Raw genomic sequence first — 24331 nt, forward strand, 5'->3', positions numbered from 1 at the left:
TAGAACACTTATTTGACTGGTATGTCTGCCACATTCTGTACACATCAGGGGTCGCTTGAGGATCAAATCATTGCAGCCAACCCCTTGCTGGAAGCCTATGGAAATGCCAAGACTGTGAGGAATGACAACTCTTCCCGCTTTGTGAGTTCTGAGTCAACTGCATCGCTCCACTGTGTGATTTAATTCTGTAACAAAATAGTTTTATTTATTTGTATTTGTTTGAAAATCTTCAGGGTAAATTCATCCGAATTCATTTTGGCTCAACTGGAAAACTGGCCTCAGCTGATATTGAAACTTGTGAGTCCTTCATTCTTTTAAATTTCAAATGACTGATATTACAGACATTCATTTTATCCTTTGAATAATCATGCTACTCATCCGTAGATCTGCTGGAAAAGTCCAGGGTAACTTACCAGTTGTCTGCTGAGAGAAGCTACCACATCTTCTACCAGCTCTGCACTGGCCATAAGCCAGAACTGCTGGGTAAAAAAAATGGAAATTTTTGCATTAGGATTATTTTTCAATATATAATCTGAATTTAATACAGTTTTTCCCAAAATACCATGATATTTTTTTGAACAGTATAACGTTTAAAGAAAAAAAATCATAATTCTCTTACAGAGGCTCTTCTGATCACCACTAACCCATACGACTATCCCATGGTCAGTCATGGTGAGATCACAGTCAAGAGCATCAATGATGTAGAAGAGTTCATTGCAACTGATGTAAGAAAAAAGTCAACTTGTCAGTTAATTTACATGCTAATTTAGACATTAATTTAGGTGCATCATCAGCAACAAATACTTTAACATTGATATATATTGCTAATATATAAAAATATTTCATACATGCTATTAAACAAATTTGAGTTACATAGGCTCAACAAATAGATTGATAATTAAGTATACTAAATGACAAGACACATTTGATTGTTGACTTGCAGACAGCCATTGATATTCTGGGCTTCACGGCTGAGGAGAAAATGGGCATCTACAAGCTGACAGGAGCTGTGATGCATCATGGGAACATGAAGTTCAAGCAGAAGCAGAGGGAGGAGCAGGCCGAGCCTGATGGAAATGAGGGTGTGATTTCAATCTAAGTTCATCTATAGAAACAAGAAACATCCATATTTTGCCACAATGTGGATAATATAAGTAATTTACTTGAAATATATCTTCCAGTGGCTGATAAAATCGCTTACCTCATGGGACTGAACTCTTCTGACATGCTGAAAGCTTTGTGTTATCCCAGAGTGAAGGTCGGGAATGAATATGTGACCAAAGGTCAAACTGTTCCTCAGGTATGTGTATTTAAAAATGCATCATTTTTGTACAGTATGCTACATCACTAACTTTTAATGAATAAAAATGAAATGGTATAAAACAGCATTCTTTTTTTCTAAATTAGGTGAATAATTCAGCCATGGCTCTGTGCAAGTCAGTCTATGAGAAAATGTTCTTGTGGATGGTTTTCCGAATCAATGAGATGCTGGACACCAGGCAGGCTAGACAGTTCTTCATTGGAGTGCTTGACATTGCTGGGTTTGAAATCTTTGATGTAAGTTAATAAGATCATTTAAAAAAATGAATCTGATGCTTTAGGCTTTGCTTCTTGGTTCGGGTGCTAATTTTTGTTCACTACAGTTTAACAGCCTGGAGCAGCTGTGCATTAATTTCACCAATGAGAAACTGCAACAGTTTTTCAACCACCACATGTTTGTGCTGGAACAAGAGGAATACAAGAAAGAAGGTATTGAGTGGGAGTTCATTGACTTCGGTATGGACTTGGCTGCTTGCATTGAGCTTATTGAGAAGGTAAAATAATTCACTTTCAGGACATATAGTGCTTTCTGTTTTTCTAACATAACATTCTAAGGTTTGAACCCTTGTCTTTTCTCAAAGAAATGTGCTCTTTCTTACAGCCAATGGGTATTTTCTCCATCCTTGAGGAGGAGTGTATGTTCCCCAAAGCAACAGACACGACCTTCAAGAACAAGCTGCATGACCAGCATCTTGGTAAAACTCCATCCTTCCAGAAGCCCAAACCGGCCAAAGGCAAAGCTGAGGCCCACTTCTCCTTGGTGCACTATGCTGGAACTGTGGATTACAACATCACAGGCTGGCTGGATAAGAACAAGGACCCTCTTAATGACTCTGTGGTTCAGTTGTACCAGAAGTCTTCAATGAAACTGTTGGCTCATCTGTATGTTGCTCATGCTTCAGCTGAAGGTCTGCAAAACAAAAGCACACATTTATAATTGAAACTTTAGGATGAAAAAAGAAAATCTGAGTTTTGTTAAGAAATAAACTTTCTTTTTGATTTCTGTACATGGTATTGTTTACCAGAGATTACTCTACTATATTGCTTTATCAACAGCTGAATCTGGTGGCAAAAAGGGTGGGAAAAAGAAGGGCGGCTCCTTCCAGACTGTGTCTGCTTTGTTCCGGGTAAGGATTAGGGTTCCATTTTACACCTTGCATCAAAGGTGTACTGGATGATAGCTTATCTGTTTATTCTTTAACCAACAGGAGAACTTGGGCAAACTGATGACCAACCTGAGAAGCACTCATCCTCATTTTGTGCGTTGCTTGATTCCAAATGAGTCAAAGACTCCAGGTCAATATTTTTTTGCACATCCATGTTAGGATACTGAAAAGCATGTGATATATTTAATGATGTGACTCTATGTTAAAATAAACAGGAACAACCACTTCTCTTAAAACCTACGTTTTTAACTGTTTTTATTTTTTAGGTCTTATGGAGAACTTTCTGGTGATTCACCAGTTGCGCTGTAATGGTGTACTGGAAGGAATCAGAATTTGCAGAAAGGGTTTTCCAAGCAGAATCCTCTATGGCGACTTTAAGCAGAGGTATTTCATTTATATGTACATGAGGGGCAGTCGTGGGCTAAATGGTTAGTGAATCCGACTGGTAATCCAAAGGTTGCTGGTTAGATTCCCTAATCGCTAATCACTCTCCGGGCACCGCAGAATAATGGCTGCCCACTGCTCCTAATGGGTGGGTCACGTTTGCAGTGCGTGTGTTAATTACTCACTTCTCCTAATGTGTGTGCACTAACGCAAATGGGTTAAATGCAGAGGACAAATGCTGAGTATGGGTTATCATACTTGGCCTTCACATGTCACTACTATGTACATGTGCTTTAAATAATATATCAATTATCTTTTGACAACTAAAACATGCTAATGAATATTAGGGTTCATTTAATATTTAAAATAATTTAATACTATTTGTCAATTTATGCACACAGAAAGTGTTCTCATGCAAAACGCACAACACTTTGTTCTTAGCCTTATGCTAATGTTTGTGAATCTGGATTATTCTAAATGTGGAGCATGTTCCCACAGTTATTAATTTGCACAAAACAAGTTGTCTTAGTCTCGCACACATATGTGCCACTCTTGCATGGGAAACAAGATCTTATCATAAATACATGGAAACATGGAAACATATATATGCAGATATTACGTACAAATACATGTGTACACAATATTGAATGAGATCGGTGTCCTCTCTTAGTACTTCATGTAGGTGCAAATTTCAGTTCAACATGATTCTGAAACTGCATTATTGCATTTTGCGTTAAAAAACTGATATTTTGAATGTCTTTTCTTTAGATACAAAGTACTGAATGCTAGTGTCATCCCTGAGGGTCAGTTCATTGACAATAAGAAGGCTTCAGAGAAGCTTCTTGGCTCTATTGATGTGGATCATACCCAGTACAAGTTTGGACACACCAAGGTACACACTATCAAACCACCTGACTTATTATGTAAATATTAAATAATAGTGCATAATTGCTTTATCAATTACTTGTGATAGGTGTTCTTTAAAGCTGGTTTGCTGGGAACCCTTGAGGAGATGCGAGATGAAAAACTTGTTATCCTTGTGACTATGACTCAAGCACTTTGCAGAGGATATGTTATGAGGAAAGAGTTTGTCAAAATGATGGAGAGAAGGTAGGTTTTTGCATGAAAAATATTCGGTAGGGGGTAACACTTCATATTCACACAGAGGATCTGACCATTTCTTCTGATTCTATAATACAGAGAGTCTATCTTCAGCATCCAGTACAACATCCGCGCATTCATGAATGTGAAACACTGGCCATGGATGAAGCTGTATTTTAAGATCAAGCCACTCCTGAAGAGTGCAGAGACTGAGAAGGAAATGGCAGCCATGAAAGAGAATTTTGAAAAAATGAAGGAGGATCTAGCAAAGGCACTTGCCAAGAAGAAGGAGCTGGAGGAAAAAATGGTTTCTCTGTTGCAGGAGAAAAATGACCTGCAGTTACAAGTGGCATCTGTGAGTTTTTCAGCAGATTCCTGAAAAGATCACAAATAAGCAATTATTGTTTATAAGATAATAAATATACAATTTAAAACAAAAACAAAAACAAATGATGTTCTAATCAACAGGAATCAGAAAACCTTTCTGATGCTGAGGAGAGATGTGAAGGACTCATCAAAAGCAAGATCCAGCTTGAGGCAAAACTTAAAGAGACATCTGAAAGATTAGAGGATGAGGAAGAAATCAATGCTGAACTGACAGCCAAGAAGAGAAAACTAGAGGACGAGTGCTCTGAGCTGAAGAAAGACATTGATGATTTAGAGCTTACCTTGGCCAAAGTAGAGAAGGAGAAACATGCCACTGAAAACAAGGTTAATATCTTGAGAAAAAGCTTCTGGTAATCTTGATCTTTTACTCAGGTTGCAGTCATTCAAATAAATTTGTCTCCTAGGTTAAAAACCTTACTGAAGAAATGACATCTCAAGATGAGGTTATTGTCAAGCTGACTAAGGAGAAGAAAGCCCTCCAAGAGGCACATCAACAGACTCTTGATGATCTTCAGGCAGAGGAGGACAAAGTCAATACTCTGACGAAAGCTAAAGCAAAGCTTGAGCAGCAAGTCGATGACGTGAGTTTGAAATGTAACAGATTAGTGCAACTAGTCCTCACATGTCTAGTTACTATTACAACAAGAAGCAGAAATCATGAAACATGGAAGTAATACTTTGGTTTAAAAAAACTAATCTTTCACATCTGTGAACAGCTGGAAGGTTCTCTGGAGCAGGAGAAGAAACTCCGTATGGACCTTGAGAGAGCCAAGAGAAAGCTTGAGGGTGATTTAAAACTTTCCCAGGAATCCATGATGGATCTGGAGAATGACAAGCAACAACTAGAAGAAAAGCTGAAAAAGTGAGGAACTAATAACATTTTGTTATCCTATCCAATTTGACATTATAATTCAGATCCCTTGTTCACTTTCAGAATAACTATAACTCATAAAACATTTGTTGTTGTTTTTTTTCAAAACAGGAAGGACTTTGAGTCAAGTCAATTTCTGAGCAGGATTGAAGATGAGCAATCTCTTGGTATTCAGCTCCAGAAGAAGATTAAAGAACTTCAGGTCACTCAAAAACAATGAGCTATAGTTTTTTAAAAACATTTTAAATTTGTATTAACTGTAACAGTAATTAACTGTAACTCATCAAAGTTTTGCTATCACAGGCCCGCATTGAGGAGCTGGAGGAAGAAATCGAGGCAGAACGTGCTGCTCGTGCTAAGGTTGAGAAGCAGCGATCGGATCTCTCCAGGGAACTTGAGGAGATCAGCGAGAGGCTTGAAGAAGCAGGTGGTGCCACTTCTGCCCAGATTGAGATGAACAAGAAACGTGAGGCTGAGTTCCAGAAATTACGCCGTGATCTGGAGGAATCCACCTTGCAGCATGAAGCAACGGCTGCGGCACTGCGCAAGAAGCAGGCTGACACTGTGGCAGAGCTGGGAGAACAGATTGACAACCTCCAGCGTGTGAAACAGAAGCTAGAAAAAGAGAAAAGTGAATACAAAATGGAGATTGATGATCTGTCAAGCAATATGGAGGCTGTTGCCAAATCAAAGGCAAGTATTAACATATTTATGGAGTATTGTACATGAAACACAGCATTGTGTGTAAAAAAAATCCATCAAAAAAAATCTTTGTGTTTTGCAGACAAATCTTGAAAAGATGTGTCGTACACTGGAAGATCAGTTGAGCGAGTTTAAGACAAAGCATGATGAACATGTACGCCACATCAATGATCTAAGCGCTCACAAGGCAAGACTTCAAACTGAAAATGGTAAGTAGTTTTGTTTAAAGAAGGGATAATATTAGCTACATTCTCTATAAACACCTATTTAACATTGCAGTTATTGTTGAGACCATCATCTATATTGACCATCATCATTAAATCCTTTCTAGGTGAAATTGGACGTCAATTAGAGGAGAAAGAGGCTTTAGTTTCTCAGCTGACTCGAAGCAAACAGGCTTACACTCAGCAGATTGAAGAGCTGAAGAGGCACATTGAGGAAGAAGTGAAGGTGAGGAATTAGCATTTTCTAAATGAATAAACTTATGTACTGAACCTACTGAATAACTCTGGAACATTTTTATTGTTTTAAAGGCCAAAAATGCCCTGGCACATGCTGTCCAATCTTCCCGTCATGACTGTGATCTGCTCAGAGAGCAATACGAGGAAGAACTGGAGGCTAAATCTGAGCTTCAGCGCAGCATGTCAAAGGCCAACAGTGAGGTGGCTCAGTGGAGAACCAAATATGAGACTGATGCCATTCAGCGTACTGAAGAGCTTGAGGAAGCAAAGTAAATGAAATCCTCTGTTTAAATGTTCTCACAACTTGAAATAAAGTAGTAGCAATGACTAATATTTAATTTTTGCTCCTAGGAAAAAGCTTGCTCAGCGTTTGCAGGACGCTGAAGAGTCCATTGAGGCTGTGAATGCCAAATGTGCCTCTTTGGAAAAGACCAAGCAACGACTGCAAAATGAAGTTGAGGATCTCATGATTGATGTGGAGAGAGCTAATGCTTTGGCTGCCAACCTTGACAAGAAACAAAGGAACTTTGATAAGGTAAAGCAACATTATTTCAATTACATATAATATTTTTGTGATGCACCTCACCATAGGTTTCTAATGTTCAATTTTGATGTCATCAAGGTCCTGGCAGAATGGAAGCAGAAGTATGAGGAGAGTCAGGCAGAGCTGGAAGGATCCCTGAAGGAAGCTCGTTCTCTTAGCACAGAACTTTTCAAAATGAAGAATTCTTATGAGGAGGCTTTGGACCAGCTGGAGACTCTAAAGAGGGAAAACAAGAACCTTCAGCGTACGTACAATGGTTTACTGCAGAATTATCAGTGAAATTTTCTTTTGCTTGTTAGATCTTTTCCAGAATAGTAAGTTTCAACACTTTGTTAATCATGTGTCCCTTCGTGCATACAGAGGAGATCTCAGATTTAACTGAGCAGCTTGGTGAGACTGGAAAAACTATTCATGAGCTGGAAAAAGGAAAGAAAACCGCTGAAATTGAAAAATCTGAAATCCAGGCTGCTCTTGAAGAAGCTGAGGTAACACATGGGGCTTGAAGTTTTTTACACTTTCTTTATCTCCACTGTTCTAGCAAACAATACCCTACAAAAAATCTTTATTTTCAGGCGACCCTAGAGCATGAAGAATCCAAGATTCTTCGTGTTCAGCTTGAGCTGAACCAAGTAAAAGGGGAAATTGATCGGAAATTGGCTGAGAAGGATGAGGAGATTGAACAGATCAAGCGAAACAGCCAGAGAATCATTGATTCCATGCAGAGCACTCTGGATGCTGAAGTCAGAAGCCGAAATGATGCCCTGAGAATCAAGAAGAAGATGGAAGGAGACCTAAATGAAATGGAGATTCAGCTGAGCCATGCAAATCGCCAGGCTACTGAAGCTCAGAAACAGCTCAGGAACGTCCAGGGACAACTCAAGGTTTGTTCCATTACAGAAGGTGTATTTTTTTATCTGACTAATTAGATCAGAAGATCTAATTGCCTCTTATTTGCTTCAGGATGCTCAACTCCATCTTGATGATGCTCTGAGGGTTCAAGAGGACATGAAAGAGCAGGTTTCTATGGTAGAGCGCAGGAACAACCTGATGCAGGCTGAGATTGAGGAGCTGAGAGTTGCTCTGGAGCAGACCGAGAGAGGCCGCAAAGTGGCCGAGCAGGAACTGGTGGATGCCAGTGAGCGAGTGGCTCTCTTACACTCCCAAGTAAGAAGAATGATTTGTTTTAAGAAATATTTTAAGGAATAACTCCTAAACAACATTATTTTTTTTTAAACATTTTCTTCAGAATACCAGTTTTATCAACACCAAGAAGAAGCTGGAAGCAGATCTTGTTCAGATTCAAGGTGAGATGGAAGATGTGGTCCAGGAATCACGAAATGCTGAAGAGAAGGCAAAGAAAGCAATAACTGATGTAAGTGAAAAATGTTCATTGATGAGTTAGCAATGTTTGCTACTATTTGGAGGATAAGTATCTACTAAGTTGCACATATTTTGACATTCTAGAACCTGCCGTTGACTACTAATTATTAACATATTCTTATTAACCAAAGTAACCAAGTACAAAATGATTGCAGGCTGCCATGATGGCAGAGGAGCTGAAGAAAGAGCAGGACACGAGTGCTCATCTTGAAAGGATGAAGAAGAATCTGGAGGTTACAGTCAAAGACCTGCAGCATCGTCTGGATGAGGCTGAGAGTCTGGCCATGAAGGGTGGAAAGAAGCAGCTCCAGAAACTGGAGGCCAGAGTATGTGGCTATACATTACACACAGTACATTCACTTACTTTATCACAAGCATGAAGTCAGGAATAACGTCAGTTAATCTATTTTTCAGGTTCGTGAGCTGGAGGGAGAACTTGAAGCGGAACAGAGACGCAGTGCTGATGCTATTAAAGGAGTCCGCAAATACGAAAGAAGAGTGAAGGAACTGACTTATCAGGTACTTATTAAACAAAAATATGTATATATGTATGGTAAACGATCAAATTAAGACACTTTCTAATTAATTATTTTCTCTTACTCAGAATGAAGAAGATAAGAAGAATATTATCAGACTGCAAGACCTTGTGGACAAACTTCAACTGAAAGTCAAGGCCTACAAGAGACAGAGTGAAGATTCTGTGAGTGATTTTACACTTTGATGAGTGATATGCTATTTAATATGCAACAAAATATTCTGGATATGATGAACCTAAACAAGTGTTGTTTCATTGACAGGAGGAACAGGCCAACACTCACCTGACCAGATTCAGGAAGGTGCAGCATGAGCTGGAGGAGGCTCAGGAGAGAGCTGATATTGCTGAGTCTCAGGTCAACAAGCTGAGAGTTAAAAGCCGTGAATTAGGGAAGGTAAATATCACACTTTTATTGGTTTCATTATTTGTGCACAAGCATTTTGGTATTCATAAACTTAATTATTTGTGCATAAGCATTGTATACAAAATCTATCTTTTGTTTATGCAAATATATGTTCTGTATGTTTCCAGGGAAAAGAGGCTGAGGAATGAACCCTCTGAGAAAGAGAGCTGGCAGAGAAACAATAACTCATATAATATGAAATTACTTGTAAAATGCCCACAAGAACCATTAACTAATAAAACATTGTGTGATCTGATATGTCTTTGTGTGTGTTATATATGGTTACATTTGTGACTATGTTGTTTTAAACATTTTCATGACTAAAAAAACACAAGAAATTACAATTTGTGAGGCAGTGTTTCTGGTTCTACATGATTTCAATAAAATGTGCTTTTGAGGAAGTGCAGATCAATATTAGCCTGGAAATCCAGACCTAAATCTGAAACATTTTCAGATTCAACCTGTGCTCTCGCGAGAACTCTGGATTTCCAGGGTAGCTCAATATATACCTGGGAACGAGACTGGACACATCCCAACTTTATGCTAAATGGAAAGACCTATTGAAAGACATATAGACTCACAGAAAAACCTAGTAAGAAAAACAGTGGTTTGAAGTTGAACCTGCTGTTAATAAATAAAACTGCACAACTACGCTTATGACAGACCTGTCTAGCAACTTACCTTATAGCCACATTAGCAACCAGCAAATGAAGCACATAATCCACAAGCCACATTAACATAACTCTCAGAAGAACTGCACCAAATTACGAGAGAAACACAACTTCATATGAAACTAAGCAGTAATTCTAGGTTATATTTTGATTTGTTTTTTAACCTATTTTATTCAAGCTCTCCACTAAATACGAGATAATGTTTTTGACCACCAGGGGTTGCTATGCGCTACTAATCGCTCTAACTGTAGCTGCAGTACAACCGAGTACAACTCAGTTCTGTTATGGTGGTAAGTTCAACGGAATGATTCTCGATTCGGTTCTATCGAACAGTTCGTAAAAAACGTATTCAGCAATTCGTTTACGTCTTTTGGAGAAATTGTGTCATTACATTGTCAGACATCCCAGCATGATGCTGAACATATTGCTGTTCATTAAAAAAGTTTCATTAAAAAGACGGTTCTCATTTCAATGAGATTTTCAATTTTCAATGAGTAGTTGTTGATTCAAGACAAATGAACGATTATCCAAGATCACTTTGTGAACCTGTTCAACCGATTCTTTGAAAAGATTCGACTCTAAAGAACGGCTCATTGACGAATCGAACGTCGGTAGAGTTGGGCATGAGCAACATAGATATAACATAGATGCCTCATTTGGAGCAGTCTGTTAACATTCGAGTGTTTGCAACCGTAGTTAGACGCATGTATGACTATTATGATTTATGAATATATATATATATATATATATATATATATATATATATATATATATATATACATGAAATAGACTTCAGCAGACGATTTAGCTAAACTAACACAATACAACAAGAGAAAGGCGTCAGCTGACACAATATTAAATAGTTACCACCATAGTAAAAGTAAAAACATTAAAAGCACCATTGTAATCTCTGCGGTTTCACAACCAGAGCTGTGCAATGCTGTGGCATCATTGAGAGTGACGACCCTCTGACCGTTGCAAGATGGCGGGCGGACCGACGTGTCTGGAGCGGTGGAATGTGGCATCTATACATTTGATACACTTCTATGATGAGCAGTGCGTCGAGGATGCCCGCAGTTGTCAGGTGAATGGCGTCCCTCGAAAGTCCAGTGAGCTGCACTTTCACTTCGAGATGTCTAGCCAAGAAAGCTGACATATAAATTCAAATTATTATAAGCAGACACTACAAGATCTTCCCAACACGGATTATGAGGAGAACGAATTTCAAAATGGTGCTTCGGCGCAACGGTTCGCAGGATAATAGAAGCTGCGCAGTTGCTATAATCACGCGTCTCGATGTAAACAAGAGAGTGAAATTTGACAACTGGAAGTGCTGAGTAAGCCAGAGAGTGTCATGCTACCACAAGCCGGAGGTACGCTTATACTGACGAAAATAATTGTTTCCAAAATGTCTTTATCCGTAGTTTAAAGCAACGAGTGTTATCGAGGTTATTTTGTATCTGTTCGTGTAAGTTAGTTAACAAGCTTTTTACAAAGGTAACGTTAGTGTTTTAGCAGCCAGTCTGCTGCTGATCTCTTCTGACTGACGTCTGTTTTAATGCGGGGTTTTCTTATCTGTCGAATTCCTGCCAAATTCCAGCTATACATTTTACCATAAGTTCTTTTGAAAACGGATTTAAATAGTATATTTTAAACCGACCAATAAAAGTGTTGTCTGCTAAAATGATGGAACCCCAGGACAATATTGAAGAGGATGACACCGCATCATCAGCATCAGCATCATCATCACCGCCACCCCGGTCTCTGCCCCGTCAGCGCGTCTCTCTGCAGAAGAGCAGCGTGTGTTCTCGCTCTTACTTCATGGTGGTGATGGTTTTCTTCCACGTTTACATCATCAATGTCATTGCACTTCTGCTGTATGTTCATTATAATAACGGCTCTAACACAAGCACGGCAAACCGGGATTTTACAAACAAAGATAACAGTCATAAAGTTACCGGACCGTCAGATGCGCAGACCCATTCAGACTCGGGCTTCCCTCGAAATATGCATCTTCCTCGCATTGAAGGAATACGGGTAAGGAGTATACATTAGATGTTTTGGATATCTGTGAGTATTTATATTCGTATCTTCCAAAAACTAGTCTTTTTTTATTTTGCATTAGGTGGGACATGTCCAAAAAGTGTCACTGGTGCCAGGAAAAGTCCATGAAATGAAGACACTCAGTCTAAAGCCCCTTCTGTTTGGTAAGGACAAGATGCTACAAAGGAATAGTTCAGTATTTTATATCTTTCATTAGCTGAAATTTTTTTTATTTCAGTGATTTCAATAATACAGCTGTGGTGTGGACCACTATTCTCATAGAATTAAAACAATTATTAAAACTTTAATACTCATTCTAATTGTATGAGAATAGCGAGGTCCACACCACAGTTATAACAGATGACATAATCGCAGTGTATGCTTATAATAAACTAAATTTGTATCGCTTATTGGTGTGTGGACACTAATATAGTTATCATTGTGGTGTGAAAGATCCTTAATAATAAAGCTTACAATGTTTCCCTCACTATTTTCAGATTTTTCCTCTGCCCGTGCATAAAACTTTAATGTAAAAATTTGTCAACAAAAATTCATTATTTTTATTCATAATTCCCAATATGCGTAAAAATGAATGAAACAAAAAAGGTATCTGTTAGAATTTCGATAGTCTTATTGGCATGCATGCATTGTTTGCTATTAGTGTTTTTGTGTTTGTTGATTCACTTATCTGTGTGAGGCATCATCGTGGCTCTGTTTGTGTGTGCGTTGCTGTAGAGATCCCTGGCTTTCTGTCAGAGGAGGAGTGTGGTGTAGTTGTGCGTTTGGCTCAGCTGAAGGGTCTGATGGAGAGTCAGGTTATGGTCCCTGAAGGTCAAGAGGAACTTGATCAGCAGCTCAACCTCAGCCCTGAGGAAATCTTCAATTTCCTTGACCTCAACCAAGATGGCCAACTACAACCACACGAGGTCTGTTGAGCCTCAGTTTTGCAGTTTGATAATGCTGAGAAAATGTAATGTGTAAATCTTTCTTCATTTACTTTACGTGTAATCTGTAACTTGATTTTCTGGTGTAGATATTGACACACTCTCGAGTGAGAGATGGAATCTGGTTAACTTCTGAGAACCTTAAGGAAATCTATGATGGCCTAAAGGTTGATCAGGATGGAAATGGTAAAGACCTAAGAGGGAGATCTTAAACGGACACCCAATAGACATAGATCATAGTTTGCCAATTTGAGTGTCCATATGTATGTTTTGAGTATATGTCTCTTTTGACGCAGGTCTCTTGAGTTTAGAGGAGTTTGGGCGTCTGAGAAGTGATGCCTTTCAGCGTTTTCTGCTACAGCGTGGGGTAGAAAGGAGCCAGCTGGTGAGGAACAGCAGACACACCTGGCTCTACCAGGGTCAGGGAGCACATCAGGTTCTTCAAGACCTCCGCAAAAGGTTTTATCTGCTCTCTTATTGTCCACCCATCAAGTGTGCTGACATACAGCTTTTAAAAAGCTTTGCTTTCTTCATGTGTTTCCTTCTGTCACCCCTTCTCGGTTTGAAATAATGCTATATCTATATCTCTTCCTGTCTTTAAAGAGTCACTCGTTTAACACGACTGCCATCCTCTCTGGTGGAGTTAAGTGAACCTTTACAAGTGGTGCGCTATGAGCAGGGCGGCCATTACCACGCTCATCATGACAGTGGGCCGGTGTACCCTGAAACAGCCTGCACACACACTCGCCTTGCTGCCAATACCACTTCCCCATTCCAGACTTCCTGCAGGTGAGCCAAAGAGATTAACCCCCGGTTTCATAGACAAGGCTTAAGCTGCATATTTGAGCTGTTTTAACTGAAAGCAACTTGCACTGACATATTTGAAAATATGTCAGTGTCATTGTTTTGTCTCAAGATGCTCACTAGTAATGTTTTCTAAAGCACGTTTATAATAGCTACTTAAATGTCCTAATTGAACTAAAGCCTAATCCTGGTTTAAGCTTAGCCCTGTCTGTGAAACCGGGTCTAAGATTAATATTTTACAATGATATAATGTCAAATAATAATTAAGCATTATCACACATGCATAAATGTATTTAGAACAATAGCATGATTAGGAACATGAAATTAACTTGAGCCCATGTTATGCTTTTTCGGATATTACCTTTCAAGTACAGTAGTGTTTAATAAAGCTGTTTTTTGAATGTAAAAGGTCTGGAAAGTTTCAAAGATCAAAGTGCATGAGAAAAGGAGTTATTTTCTCCTAAAAGAAAGAACCGTTTCTGAACTGCCAGAAACGAGTCGTCAGTAACTCCAGTCTGCATGCCACCCTATGGCCTTCATTGGCTGCCCACGAACAATGTCTGCTTTAACCCTCCTCAAACACTGTAGTTGTAGCAAAGCCTGGAAGAGTTTGTTGTTAGACATCTCAAGAATATGCTGTTTTCTGTACTGCGAAAGCAAATCCAAAGCGTTTCCAAAGGATGAGGACTCGGGCTTGAATTGATACGGTAAAACTAACGCCGTCGTTACTGTGCGTATCACTGTGTATACAAGTACCTTCAGAGAAGGGTATTTCGTTTCCAACCGATGTAAGCAGAATAGCTTGGGCCATCTGACCAATCAGAGCAGAGTAGGCTCTCGGAAAGGAGGGGTTTAGAGAGACCGAATCTTTGATCGAACCGTTTCAGACACCGTGAGAAAAGAAGTGATGCTGCAATGTATATTATGAGAAAATTAAAGTGTTTTTTGACCTTAGATGCATGTAAACCTATTATAGGAGACCTCTAAAACAAAATTAGGAACCTTTAATAGGGGCACTTTCGTTAAATGAAGTTAATATCATGTAAATACATTTCCGACCAAATATGGCAAGTTTTTATCCCCCTAAAGTTCATAGTATTTGTGTTGTTGTTTTTTTACAGGTACATCACGGTTCTGTTTTACCTTAGTAATGTAGAAGAAGGGGGAGAGACCACCTTTCCAGTGGCAGATAATAGGACTTATGAAGAAGCGGTGTGTCTTATTGAATAAAATGTCTTTGCATGTTTATTTGTGAGTTAAAAGCAAGAGTTTTACTCTATTTAAGCACATGCCACAGCTAATAATTATCGGTATGTGCATGTATTTGTGTTTCCCAGTCACTGATACAGAATGATGTGGATCTGTTGGACACCAGGAAGCATTGCGATAAAGGCAACCTGAGAGTGAAGCCCATTAAGGGGACGGCAGTTTTCTGGTATAACTATCTCTCCGATGGTAGAGGTAATGAATATAACTTATCTGCTATTTTGTAATGTATTTTTGTAACGTTTTGGAATAAAGTTGAATGAAATAATGGTGGTGTAATATTTTAATCATTTATCTGTTTAATCATTGTTTGATAACCAAACCCAAATTACCCAAATTGTATTATCACCATAACAATTTAAGTATAAAAAGTCTAACTGAAATATTAACATCATTTTCAGACTTTTAGACCTCACTGTCCAGATAAATTGTCTGGAAAATCTTGTTCATAAGCTGTAATTGTTGTTCTGTGCTGCCCTCTGTAGGTTGGGTGGGTGAACAGGATGAGTATTCTCTTCATGGTGGCTGTGTGGTGACACGAGGGACTAAGTGGGTTGCCAATAATTGGATCAATGTCGATCCAGACTACCAGCGACAGGCGCGCTACCAACAATTTGTTTCTCAACAAGAGACACAAGAGCAAGAAGAACTCATTTCAGAACTGAACTCGGACCAACACATTGAAACACACCAAGACTTGTAAACACATACACAAATCCAGGTACAACGTTGAACATATATACACATTCACTTCTGTGTAATGATCTTTTTATAGTCCCTCACTTTCTCTTTTACACACACGGCAGAAAATCACTATACACACACGCCTTTGCATCACTCAAACACCCTGAAGCACTGACCTCATACCAACAAACACACACAAATACACTCACCCTTTGTATATTTTAATCTTGTTCACTCTTCCACACAAATGCACACTATAGAAATGTAGCCCTACCAACATTTCCTTGTATTCAGAATTGAATGAGCTTTACCCAGCCTTCAGCGGTCCCAGTGTCTGAACTGGAACCTGTGTTGGGTTGGATTCAGGGATAAACAGCCTGATCTTTATGCAATTGTGAAAGACAATGCTACTGTTCCTAATGTAGATATTTGAAGGCATTATTATTCCCATTAAATGGGAATGCAGCCATATTTGACAACTTTGTTTACATACAGATTGACACTCTACTGTACCTTCCAAAGGCCGTACACCGCAGCTAAGCGTTAAATGCAGTGATAGTAAATAGAAGAGCACCCGAAATGTGTCTCTCTTCCCTGGTGGGATGATAGTTATGATTAGCTACTTTGGCAACCTCCAGCAAATAAAGCACAGGCAGTGCTAAAGCAACTTCACAATTGTGGGAGGATGTAGTGTGTATGTGACCAAAGAATGTGTAAAATATATATATATTGTTGCTTTCTACTGAAGTGACATTTTAACTGACATCAAAATCACTGAACACTTTGGTGTTGTCTGCAGGTGCACTCAGCATTAACTAGTTGTAGTTCTGTCAATGGAGTACAGGTTAGTTTATTATCATAACTAGTAACTATAAATAATGAATAGTTTTAACCTATGTAACATCTATTCAGCCTCCATCTCTGCAAGGACGTTTCTTACACTTATTCCCGCTCAGATATTCCTGAAAAGAAGCATGCAAACTTGCACAATCTTGTATGATTTGTTTGGATTTTAATAATTTATTTTATTATGTTTTACTTTGTTAATTGCAATGCATCCAAAGACTGTCTGAGGTTAACTTATTTTATTTATTTGTTGGAGTTGAATCACGTTGTTGCTGTTAAAATGCACAGAATCACTTTGTTGAATAAATTATTAAAATGATAAATCAGAGACTGTTGTTTTCTTTAAAAACACATTGCATTTTCTACTTTAACATTTTGTCTGTTGCTTTTATAATTTTTTTTATAATTTATAAAAAAAATTATAAAATGGTATAAATACAATTACATTACATTTAAAACTGTGTTCATATTACTAATCAGTATAATTTACAATAATCCTTTACAAGTAAAATAAACCAAAAAATACACAAAAATGTTTAATTTAAACACCTACATTTTTATAACCAATTTAGAGAAAAGTATCAGACATGCTTCATTCGTCAAATGCTATTTGAGCATTCATTTCATGGCCATAACTTGGAGAGGTTTACTTTTTTGTATATAGCTTGTAGGTGCAAGATGAATCATCAATCAATAAATCAGTCTTCTCTCATAGTCTGGTACCACTTATATCCTGAAATGTGAAGTTAGAAATCATGTATATGATAATATTCAAAAATCATTCCATAATCATATTCCATGTACTGTAAGTGTGATATGGGTGAGCACATATACTGTACGTATAGAACCTACCAGAGCATTCTCATAGCTGTGGATGGTCACAGCTCCCCGATGCTTGAGACAGTACAGAACAGCATCATGCACAGTAGCAAAGACACGACCTTCAGTGATGACGTCAGAGAAGAAGCCGCCACGCTCGAGCTGTTCCACCACCAGTGCTTGAGTAAAAACAATGAACAGGCCACAAATTATAATCATTGACTAAACAAAACATCTGACAGGAAGGCTGATCTGTAACAGTCCACTGTAACAGTAATGATGGTAGACCCATTACCTTGACAGCCTGCCAAGTAAATATCCACATCGATCTCTCCAAAATCGTGGAATATCTACAATAAGAAATGGTGATGAGAGCTTGGTTGCAATGCAAAGTCACTTTTTCTCTGTTGGACTTTTGAAGCACTTACATTCCTTAATGTCTTAATGGCCACTGTATCAATAAAGTTAGCGGTGGAGAAATCCAATATGATGGAATGGATGTCCCAGGTCCACTTCCCCAGGGATCCCAGAGAAACCCTCTCCAGATCCCTGCTTAAAGTGTCCTCGCTGCTGGAGTCCAGCGTGGTGGTGTCCCCGTCATGTAGATCTGACACTGACCCCAGGGTGGCGGTGTCAGGGTCAGTGCCCTTCAGGTACATCCAGGTGTGACAGCCATCAGATGTCCGTGCTGTCTCGGGTATTACAAACACTGTACTGTTTTCCCTCTCTCTCCAGCTAAGCTCTCTGTGAATGTCTCCATTAACTTCACCTTCCACTGTAAAAACAGACTTTTTGGATCGCTGAGAGGCTTCCCTGAGAGCTCTTTTCTGTAAAGGAAGAATGAAAGTGACAGTTCACAGATTTGAGCAGATGAATTCACTAGGTGTTTGACCATAGACATGCTCCTTCCTGGATACATAGCAACTTAATCATTATGGAGTTATTTTAAAAGTGACTGTTTTGAAATGCTCTACTTTGGCACTCTGCACAGGAAACATCTGATTTCAGTACAGTTTGACATGATTATGTTGCTAAGCTAATATATGCATGAATATACACAGCACACACAAATCTTATGTAGAATAATCCATTTGCAATTACTATTTTTATTGACGCTTTTCAGTGTTTGTTTTTTTATTAATAAAAACTATTTTTGGTTTCACTTTATTTTGATGGTCCCAAATTTTTATAAATATAATATGTTTTCACTGAGCTCATAAAAATGCATTCTGGGATTGACTTCTCCTTATAATTTGGACAAAATTAGGTCAAAATCTTGGGAGGCAGCATAAGTCCCGATATCTTTTGTAACAGCCTTTGCGTCACCCATGCCGCCTTTAAATGCTGCCTTTGTAAGATCACTAGGTTTTGGAACAGACTGAACATACATGATAGTACAGGATTATGACTAGCTCATGCTAATGGTGCAGTTTATCATATCATTATCCAGTAACCATGGAAACAGTTAGCAGAGATCTTCTACCTGTCTTTTAGCCTCTTTTCGGGCTCTTCGCTCTGCTCTCCTCTCTCTGCGTCTCTGCTTGGCCTCCTGTCTGCGCTTATAGGTGAGCATTTTCCCAATGTCCAGGCCACTCTGCGGAAACATTAGAAATTATTATGCATTAGCGAAAATAATAAAGGTATATCTTTAAAGACAGTGGTTCCCAAACTTTTTACTCCAACGGCCCCCACTAACCACAAAAATATTCAAAGGACCCCTAGGCCTAGTTTTATTTTTAAAACGTATTTTAATCTATGGGCACTCCTAGTTTCTGTAATTAAAACATGACTAAAATATTTAGAATTAAAATAAAAAATTCCAGAAATGTTTTATTTTTTTACTCACAATTTGTACATAATAAAATATTTTAGAGCTTGGAATGGTTGTTTTTGTTTATGTTTTGTCTTATAAATGATTTTGAGCCATGTTGTATGGAAGGCCCCCTTGGATGTTTGCTGAGGCCTCCTAGTGACCCCTGATTGAGAACCACTGTGACATTCCAAAGTACTGAAAAAGAAATACTCTATTGTATACCAAGTTCCAAACAAATAATTTTACCTTTTTTTTAAGGGCCTCAAGATAAAGTTCAGCATTAGCAAAGTACATGGTGGCAGAAGAGCGAAATATGGTGATACCTGGTACCTCCCTCACCTGCAAAACAAAAAGCATGACTGTGATAGGTCTGCTGAGGTAGATACATTGAAAATATAAAAGGTCACATAGGCGTAATGAAGTCTTGTTTGCTATTTAAATTATAATAGTAATAGAGTAATAGTGGGAATGTGATTGATATTTCTTCATTTAGCAGGACTGCACAGGAATGTCGAACTGAGGGCCATTTTTGGTTATTTGTCTATTTATTGCAGTTAAAAATTAATGTAATACTCACCTCTTTGTGTGTCTCCATATCTAGATATAGCTCAGTGCCAGGGAGGTGTCCCAGTAGTGAATAACTGGGCCTGAGACACACATAGAAGTCATGTGATAAGGTCAGATATGATGCAGTAAGAGAATGAAGCAGATGACAAGAGCGAGAAACAATGTTGAAATATTAGAAGCAAGGAAAGACTCCAACCGTTGAGTTCTGAAGATAACAGAGAGTAGAGCAAAACCCATGGAGGCACCCAGACCCATATCCAAATTAAAGAGCACAGTAGACACATATGTCACCAACCATATCAACTACAAACACAAAAACAGAGCATAGAGATGACTAAGTACAGATAAACCAATACTTTGGGTAAGCGATTCAGATGAATCTCAGTAAGCACCACTAAATGCTTGTAGATTTTTGGTGGAGACTGTTGCATAACTTACTAGATCAATCTTGCAACTACGCCACAGTGTGACTATGTCATAGTACTGCTTGAACATTCCCTTCAGATTCACAAATACAATGGCAGCAAGAACTGCCTAGAGAGACACACAAAGAATGGAAATTCTAGTCATAATTTATTCATAGCTCATACCAAAATAACAAATCTATAAAGTAAAAAATAGCTTGGTAATCTGACTCATAGTCTGCACAGAGGATTGTTTATACATACCTTGGGCAGCTCCTGAAAAAGTGAGCCTAACTTTAGTACCGTCACCAGTACTATTACACCAGACACTACTCCTGCAATCTAAACAAACACAATGTTATGAGCAAATGTAGATATATAAATACATGCATTCACTGTACAAGTTGTACAAATGCATTTGTCTTGCCTGTGTCTTGCCTCCTGTGGTTTCCTGTATGAGACTGCGAGACATAGAAGAACAAACTGAAAAACACTGGAAAAAACCTCCGACTGTATTACTGAGACCCAAAGCCACCAGCTCCTACAACACAATCAGAAAAAGACAGAGATCAGCTGTGTAATGTAGTTATCTGATTGTCTATTTCCATATGTGTTATGGTGATTTACCCACCTGGTTGCTTTCTACTTTGTAACCATGTTTCAGAGCGAAGGTTTTGCCCAAAGAGATAGAAATGGCATAACCCACAATGGCTATTGCAAAAGCATCCAACACCACCTCAGAAAAGACACGTGTGTTTGGAACCCCGGGAGGCTGAAGTCTGAGAAAACACATCAGAACGACCACAGTAATGCATGCACTTGAAATATCACAAGTCATTTAACTATTTTTCCATATTTGATTTTTCAATTTTCTGAAGAAAATGTGAGTGAGCCAAAACAATGCTTGTGGTGGTTATCATGGCCTTGCTATGCAGATGCTAATGTGTTCTGAATAGTTTTAACGTGTTGGTAGGTGGTTGCTAGGTTGTTGCTAGAGTGTTGTGGATGGTTGCCCCAAGTCCCCCAAATAAATGTTAACAATAATAATATTGTAATGCTTGCCTTCCCAAACACCACTAACTGAGAGAAAAAACAATTATTATTTAAAAATACAAATATTTATGATGTGAAAACTCACCCACTTGGGATCTCGCCAACGACTGATATCTTATAGCTTTCATCCAGCCGAGTGTAGAATGATATAACGGTCGCCACTACAATCTAGCATAAAAGCATATACAAACTTTCATGAATTTCATGAGCTAAGGGTAAAATTATGTTAACGATTCCTTTGTAGTAAATAAGAAGCCAGACTAGGTGCAATTAGTTATTACTAGGAGATATGATGCAAACACTATAATGCAGAGTTGAAATGCTGACTACACAGATTAATAGCACAGAGAGGGCATCAAGGAAAGGCACTACAGACAGATACAACAGAGATACTGGTTTAGAGATTTAATGAATCCTATTAAATAAAAATGTTACTAAGTACAACTTATGGGTAGGATTGAATCAAACAATGAAGATAGTATCTCAATTTTTTTTGGATTACATACAGTGCAGAGTTCCACCGGAATAGGCACCAGCATTTTCTGCCTGAGCGCATTGTTAAGCTCTTTGGCAGTGATGAGAACCACAATGGCCACAACACTAGCCAGCAGAGTTGGGAGATGAGTCTCTGGCAACAGCCTAACCAAGTCTGCTAGAGTCTACACAGAGAAATTACAGAGTTATGCTTAAGTCTGCATGTATTGAGGCATGCACATCCAATGCATGTTTCTGTCTGTTAGATTGTACTCACATAGACAATAGACAGAGGTCCATTGAAGCGCTTGGGTGAGACTCCAAGGATGTACTTTAACTGGGCTACTACAGCATGAGCGGAGGCAGCTGTGGTATAACCTCTGACCAACGGCTCTGAAAGATACGTACCAACAAACCCAAACTGCACCAAGCCTAATACAACCTAAAAGTGAGAATGCAAGATTGTATTTAATTACAATGTGAAACTGATATATTATAATTCATGTGCAATAGTGGATATTTGCACAGTAGTTTGGGGTCGATTAAGATTTATTTTCAAAGAAGTTTCTTATGCTCACCAAGGCTGTATTTTTTTTAATCAAAAGTACAGTAAAACAGTAACACTGTGAAATATTATTATAATAAAAAAAAAAAAAAAAAAAAAATTTCAGCATCCATTACTCCAGTCTATATAGTGTCACAAGACCATTTCGAAATCATTGTAAGATGCTGATTTGGTGCTCAAAAACCATTTCTTCTTATTATTATTATTAAACTGTTGTGCTGCTTAATATTTTTGTGGAAACTAATATCTTTGATGAAAGTTCAAAATAACTTTTTTTAGAATTATTTAACATTGTAAATGTCTTTACTTTCACTTTTAATCAATTTACTGCATCATTGCCGAATAAGTATTATTTCTTAAAACAACAACAAACTTTTGAATGGTAGTACATACATATATTTACTCTATGTATATTTATAAATGACATGGCTTTAGGTATATACATTTTTGTGTGTTTGCATCAGTCTGTGTTTGTATGTGTTTTTATTTATCACCTGAATAAGTCCTACCAGTACAGTGGTGGCAGCAGCAACCTGTACTCTGTAGAAGTCCCTAGATGCGATATCCACCTCTTCAGTCACATTAGTGCCATTGTAAATAAGAAAATCTGCATCTGGGGCCAGTCTCTCTGTCACACTACCAATCATAATACTGAGGATAGTAAATGTGCCTACACACACACACACACACACTTAAAGTCAGCACATTGTGAAGTTCAATGAAATTAGACAATGTACACAGGATTCAAGCAGAAAATAAAACTAAAGTTCTAACTAAAAATCATTTTCATTAGTGTTCAAATATAAATATAAATTAGGCTCTCACCTATGGAGATGTGTCTGGAGGTCCCAAAAATAAAATAAATTAATGGAGGATAGAGGGATGTGTAGAGTCCAAATACTGGAGGCAACGAGGCCAGCAAAGCATATGCCATTCCTAAAACACACAAATACAAGGTCTCAAATAAAGATTATCCTGTATGTTTCAGTCACTAAAAAGTCAAGAAACATGCTTTTACCCTGTGGAAGGTGCATAATGCCCACACTGATGCCAGAAATGAGATCCGGCATGCCATAATCCCAGATGGAGTAACGGGGCAACCAGGACAGAACAGGCAAGAAACCAACTATGGTACGTTTTAGTTTGGGTACCGAACAGCTAAAAAAAAAGAAGTTTTTTTTAAAGAAAACACTTAAAAACAATGCTGATTTTATTCACACTAACAGTTGCTTTCATGGCTATATCTTACCTGAGTGATTTCTTCAGCCAATGGGAGATGGGAAGGTTGGTCTGGGAATGGTCCATTCTCTGCGATCGCTCTTTCAGCCTTTGTTCATCTATAACCTCTCTCTGTATACAATACTCTGCATTTCCTGAGTCCATTTTCTCTATTTTGTGCAGTATAGCTACTATAAATGGTCTACTCTGTGTCAAGATAAAAATGAATTACAAAGCACAAAATTACACTGACCTCAGTACATCAATACAACTTCATAAAGCTTTCTGCGTGACAGTTATCTCTGATATCCCTCTAAAGCTGTGTGAGATATTTAAAAGGGGAGATAATGAGATTGGTTGAAGCTGTGCTTTCTACTAATCATTAACTTAAGAACAAGTAATAGCATGTAATAATTTGAATGGATACATACAATTTCAGAAGCATTAAATGAGCAAAACAAGCTAACAAGAATATTGCCAATGTGCATGTCATTATAGAAAAATGTAATTTACAAAAAAGCCCTGATCGTTATCTCACAACTCTTTTATTTTAGTGCAAATGCTGACTCAGACTTTCCTCCTGTGTTCATTAGTAGCTTCTTTGTGCACTCTAAGGTAAACTGCGATGGAAACTTTTTCTGTTCCAGTAGAAATTTCCGTTGTGACGTGCAACATATTATGAATTAATGACAGGACAGGAAGAGATGTTTTGATGTCATTCATCCTGTAAATTTGCAACACATGAAGTGGTCCTTAAAATGGCTTTAAATAAATGGAATGGGGAGTTAGTGCAGGGGTGTTAAAGGTTTAACAACTCTCCTCTGTGGTTAATATATTAATAATTGAGTAGTGTAGGCCTCTGACTTGAACCGATTACACTTGTGGACCTATTTTTACATAGAAGAA

At 38.2% G+C, this 24331-nt stretch overlaps 3 protein-coding genes across 3 annotated transcripts in view; 2 read left to right on the forward strand and 1 right to left on the reverse strand.

The window, feature by feature from the left end:
• myhb (myosin, heavy chain b) overlaps window positions 1-9511 on the forward strand; it is a 28052-nt gene extending 18541 nt beyond the window's left edge. Inside the window, 34 exon segments of the mRNA XM_084129665.1 lie at window positions 4-141; window positions 234-297; window positions 385-483; window positions 622-725; window positions 944-1082; window positions 1182-1300; window positions 1408-1557; window positions 1644-1814; window positions 1922-2228; window positions 2377-2447; window positions 2529-2616; window positions 2753-2870; window positions 3639-3762; window positions 3844-3980; window positions 4071-4326; window positions 4440-4682; window positions 4763-4939; window positions 5075-5220; window positions 5341-5431; window positions 5533-5922; window positions 6014-6140; window positions 6263-6381; window positions 6465-6661; window positions 6744-6927; window positions 7015-7180; window positions 7297-7421; window positions 7509-7817; window positions 7897-8100; window positions 8183-8308; window positions 8472-8642; window positions 8731-8835; window positions 8921-9016; window positions 9114-9245; window positions 9383-9511. Coding sequence (XP_083985791.1) covers window positions 4-141; window positions 234-297; window positions 385-483; window positions 622-725; window positions 944-1082; window positions 1182-1300; window positions 1408-1557; window positions 1644-1814; window positions 1922-2228; window positions 2377-2447; window positions 2529-2616; window positions 2753-2870; window positions 3639-3762; window positions 3844-3980; window positions 4071-4326; window positions 4440-4682; window positions 4763-4939; window positions 5075-5220; window positions 5341-5431; window positions 5533-5922; window positions 6014-6140; window positions 6263-6381; window positions 6465-6661; window positions 6744-6927; window positions 7015-7180; window positions 7297-7421; window positions 7509-7817; window positions 7897-8100; window positions 8183-8308; window positions 8472-8642; window positions 8731-8835; window positions 8921-9016; window positions 9114-9245; window positions 9383-9403 — 5214 coding nt within the window. The 3' untranslated portion in view covers window positions 9404-9511.
• Window positions 9512-10973: 1462 nt separating this feature from the next.
• p4htmb (prolyl 4-hydroxylase, transmembrane b) lies at window positions 10974-16835 on the forward strand. The gene is made up of 9 exons (XM_084129190.1): window positions 10974-11962; window positions 12051-12132; window positions 12704-12894; window positions 13002-13098; window positions 13209-13371; window positions 13516-13701; window positions 14838-14928; window positions 15054-15177; window positions 15468-16835. The coding sequence occupies exons 1-9, from the start codon at window positions 11609-11611 to the stop codon at window positions 15683-15685; spliced, it is 1506 nt and encodes a 501-aa protein (XP_083985316.1). The 5' UTR covers window positions 10974-11608; the 3' UTR covers window positions 15686-16835.
• A 293-nt stretch (window positions 16836-17128) lies between these two features.
• slc26a6l1 (solute carrier family 26 member 6, like 1) lies at window positions 17129-23590 on the reverse strand (the record flags this gene model as incomplete). Its single annotated transcript, XM_084129173.1, has 19 exons — window positions 17129-17245; window positions 17365-17510; window positions 17627-17681; window positions 17760-18158; window positions 18815-18925; window positions 19391-19483; window positions 19722-19791; window positions 19908-20014; window positions 20150-20245; window positions 20380-20457; window positions 20543-20656; window positions 20747-20894; window positions 21254-21336; window positions 21675-21827; window positions 21920-22084; window positions 22702-22877; window positions 23033-23143; window positions 23226-23365; window positions 23457-23590. The coding sequence occupies 19 exons, from the start codon at window positions 23588-23590 to the stop codon at window positions 17222-17224; spliced, it is 2403 nt and encodes an 800-aa protein (XP_083985299.1). The 3' UTR covers window positions 17129-17221.
• Window positions 23591-24331: the final 741 nt, after the last annotated feature.

The sequence above is a fragment of the Abramis brama genome (genome assembly GCF_963993115.1).
Source record: "Abramis brama genome assembly, chromosome: 11".
Lineage (NCBI taxonomy): Eukaryota > Metazoa > Chordata > Actinopteri > Cypriniformes > Leuciscidae > Abramis > Abramis brama.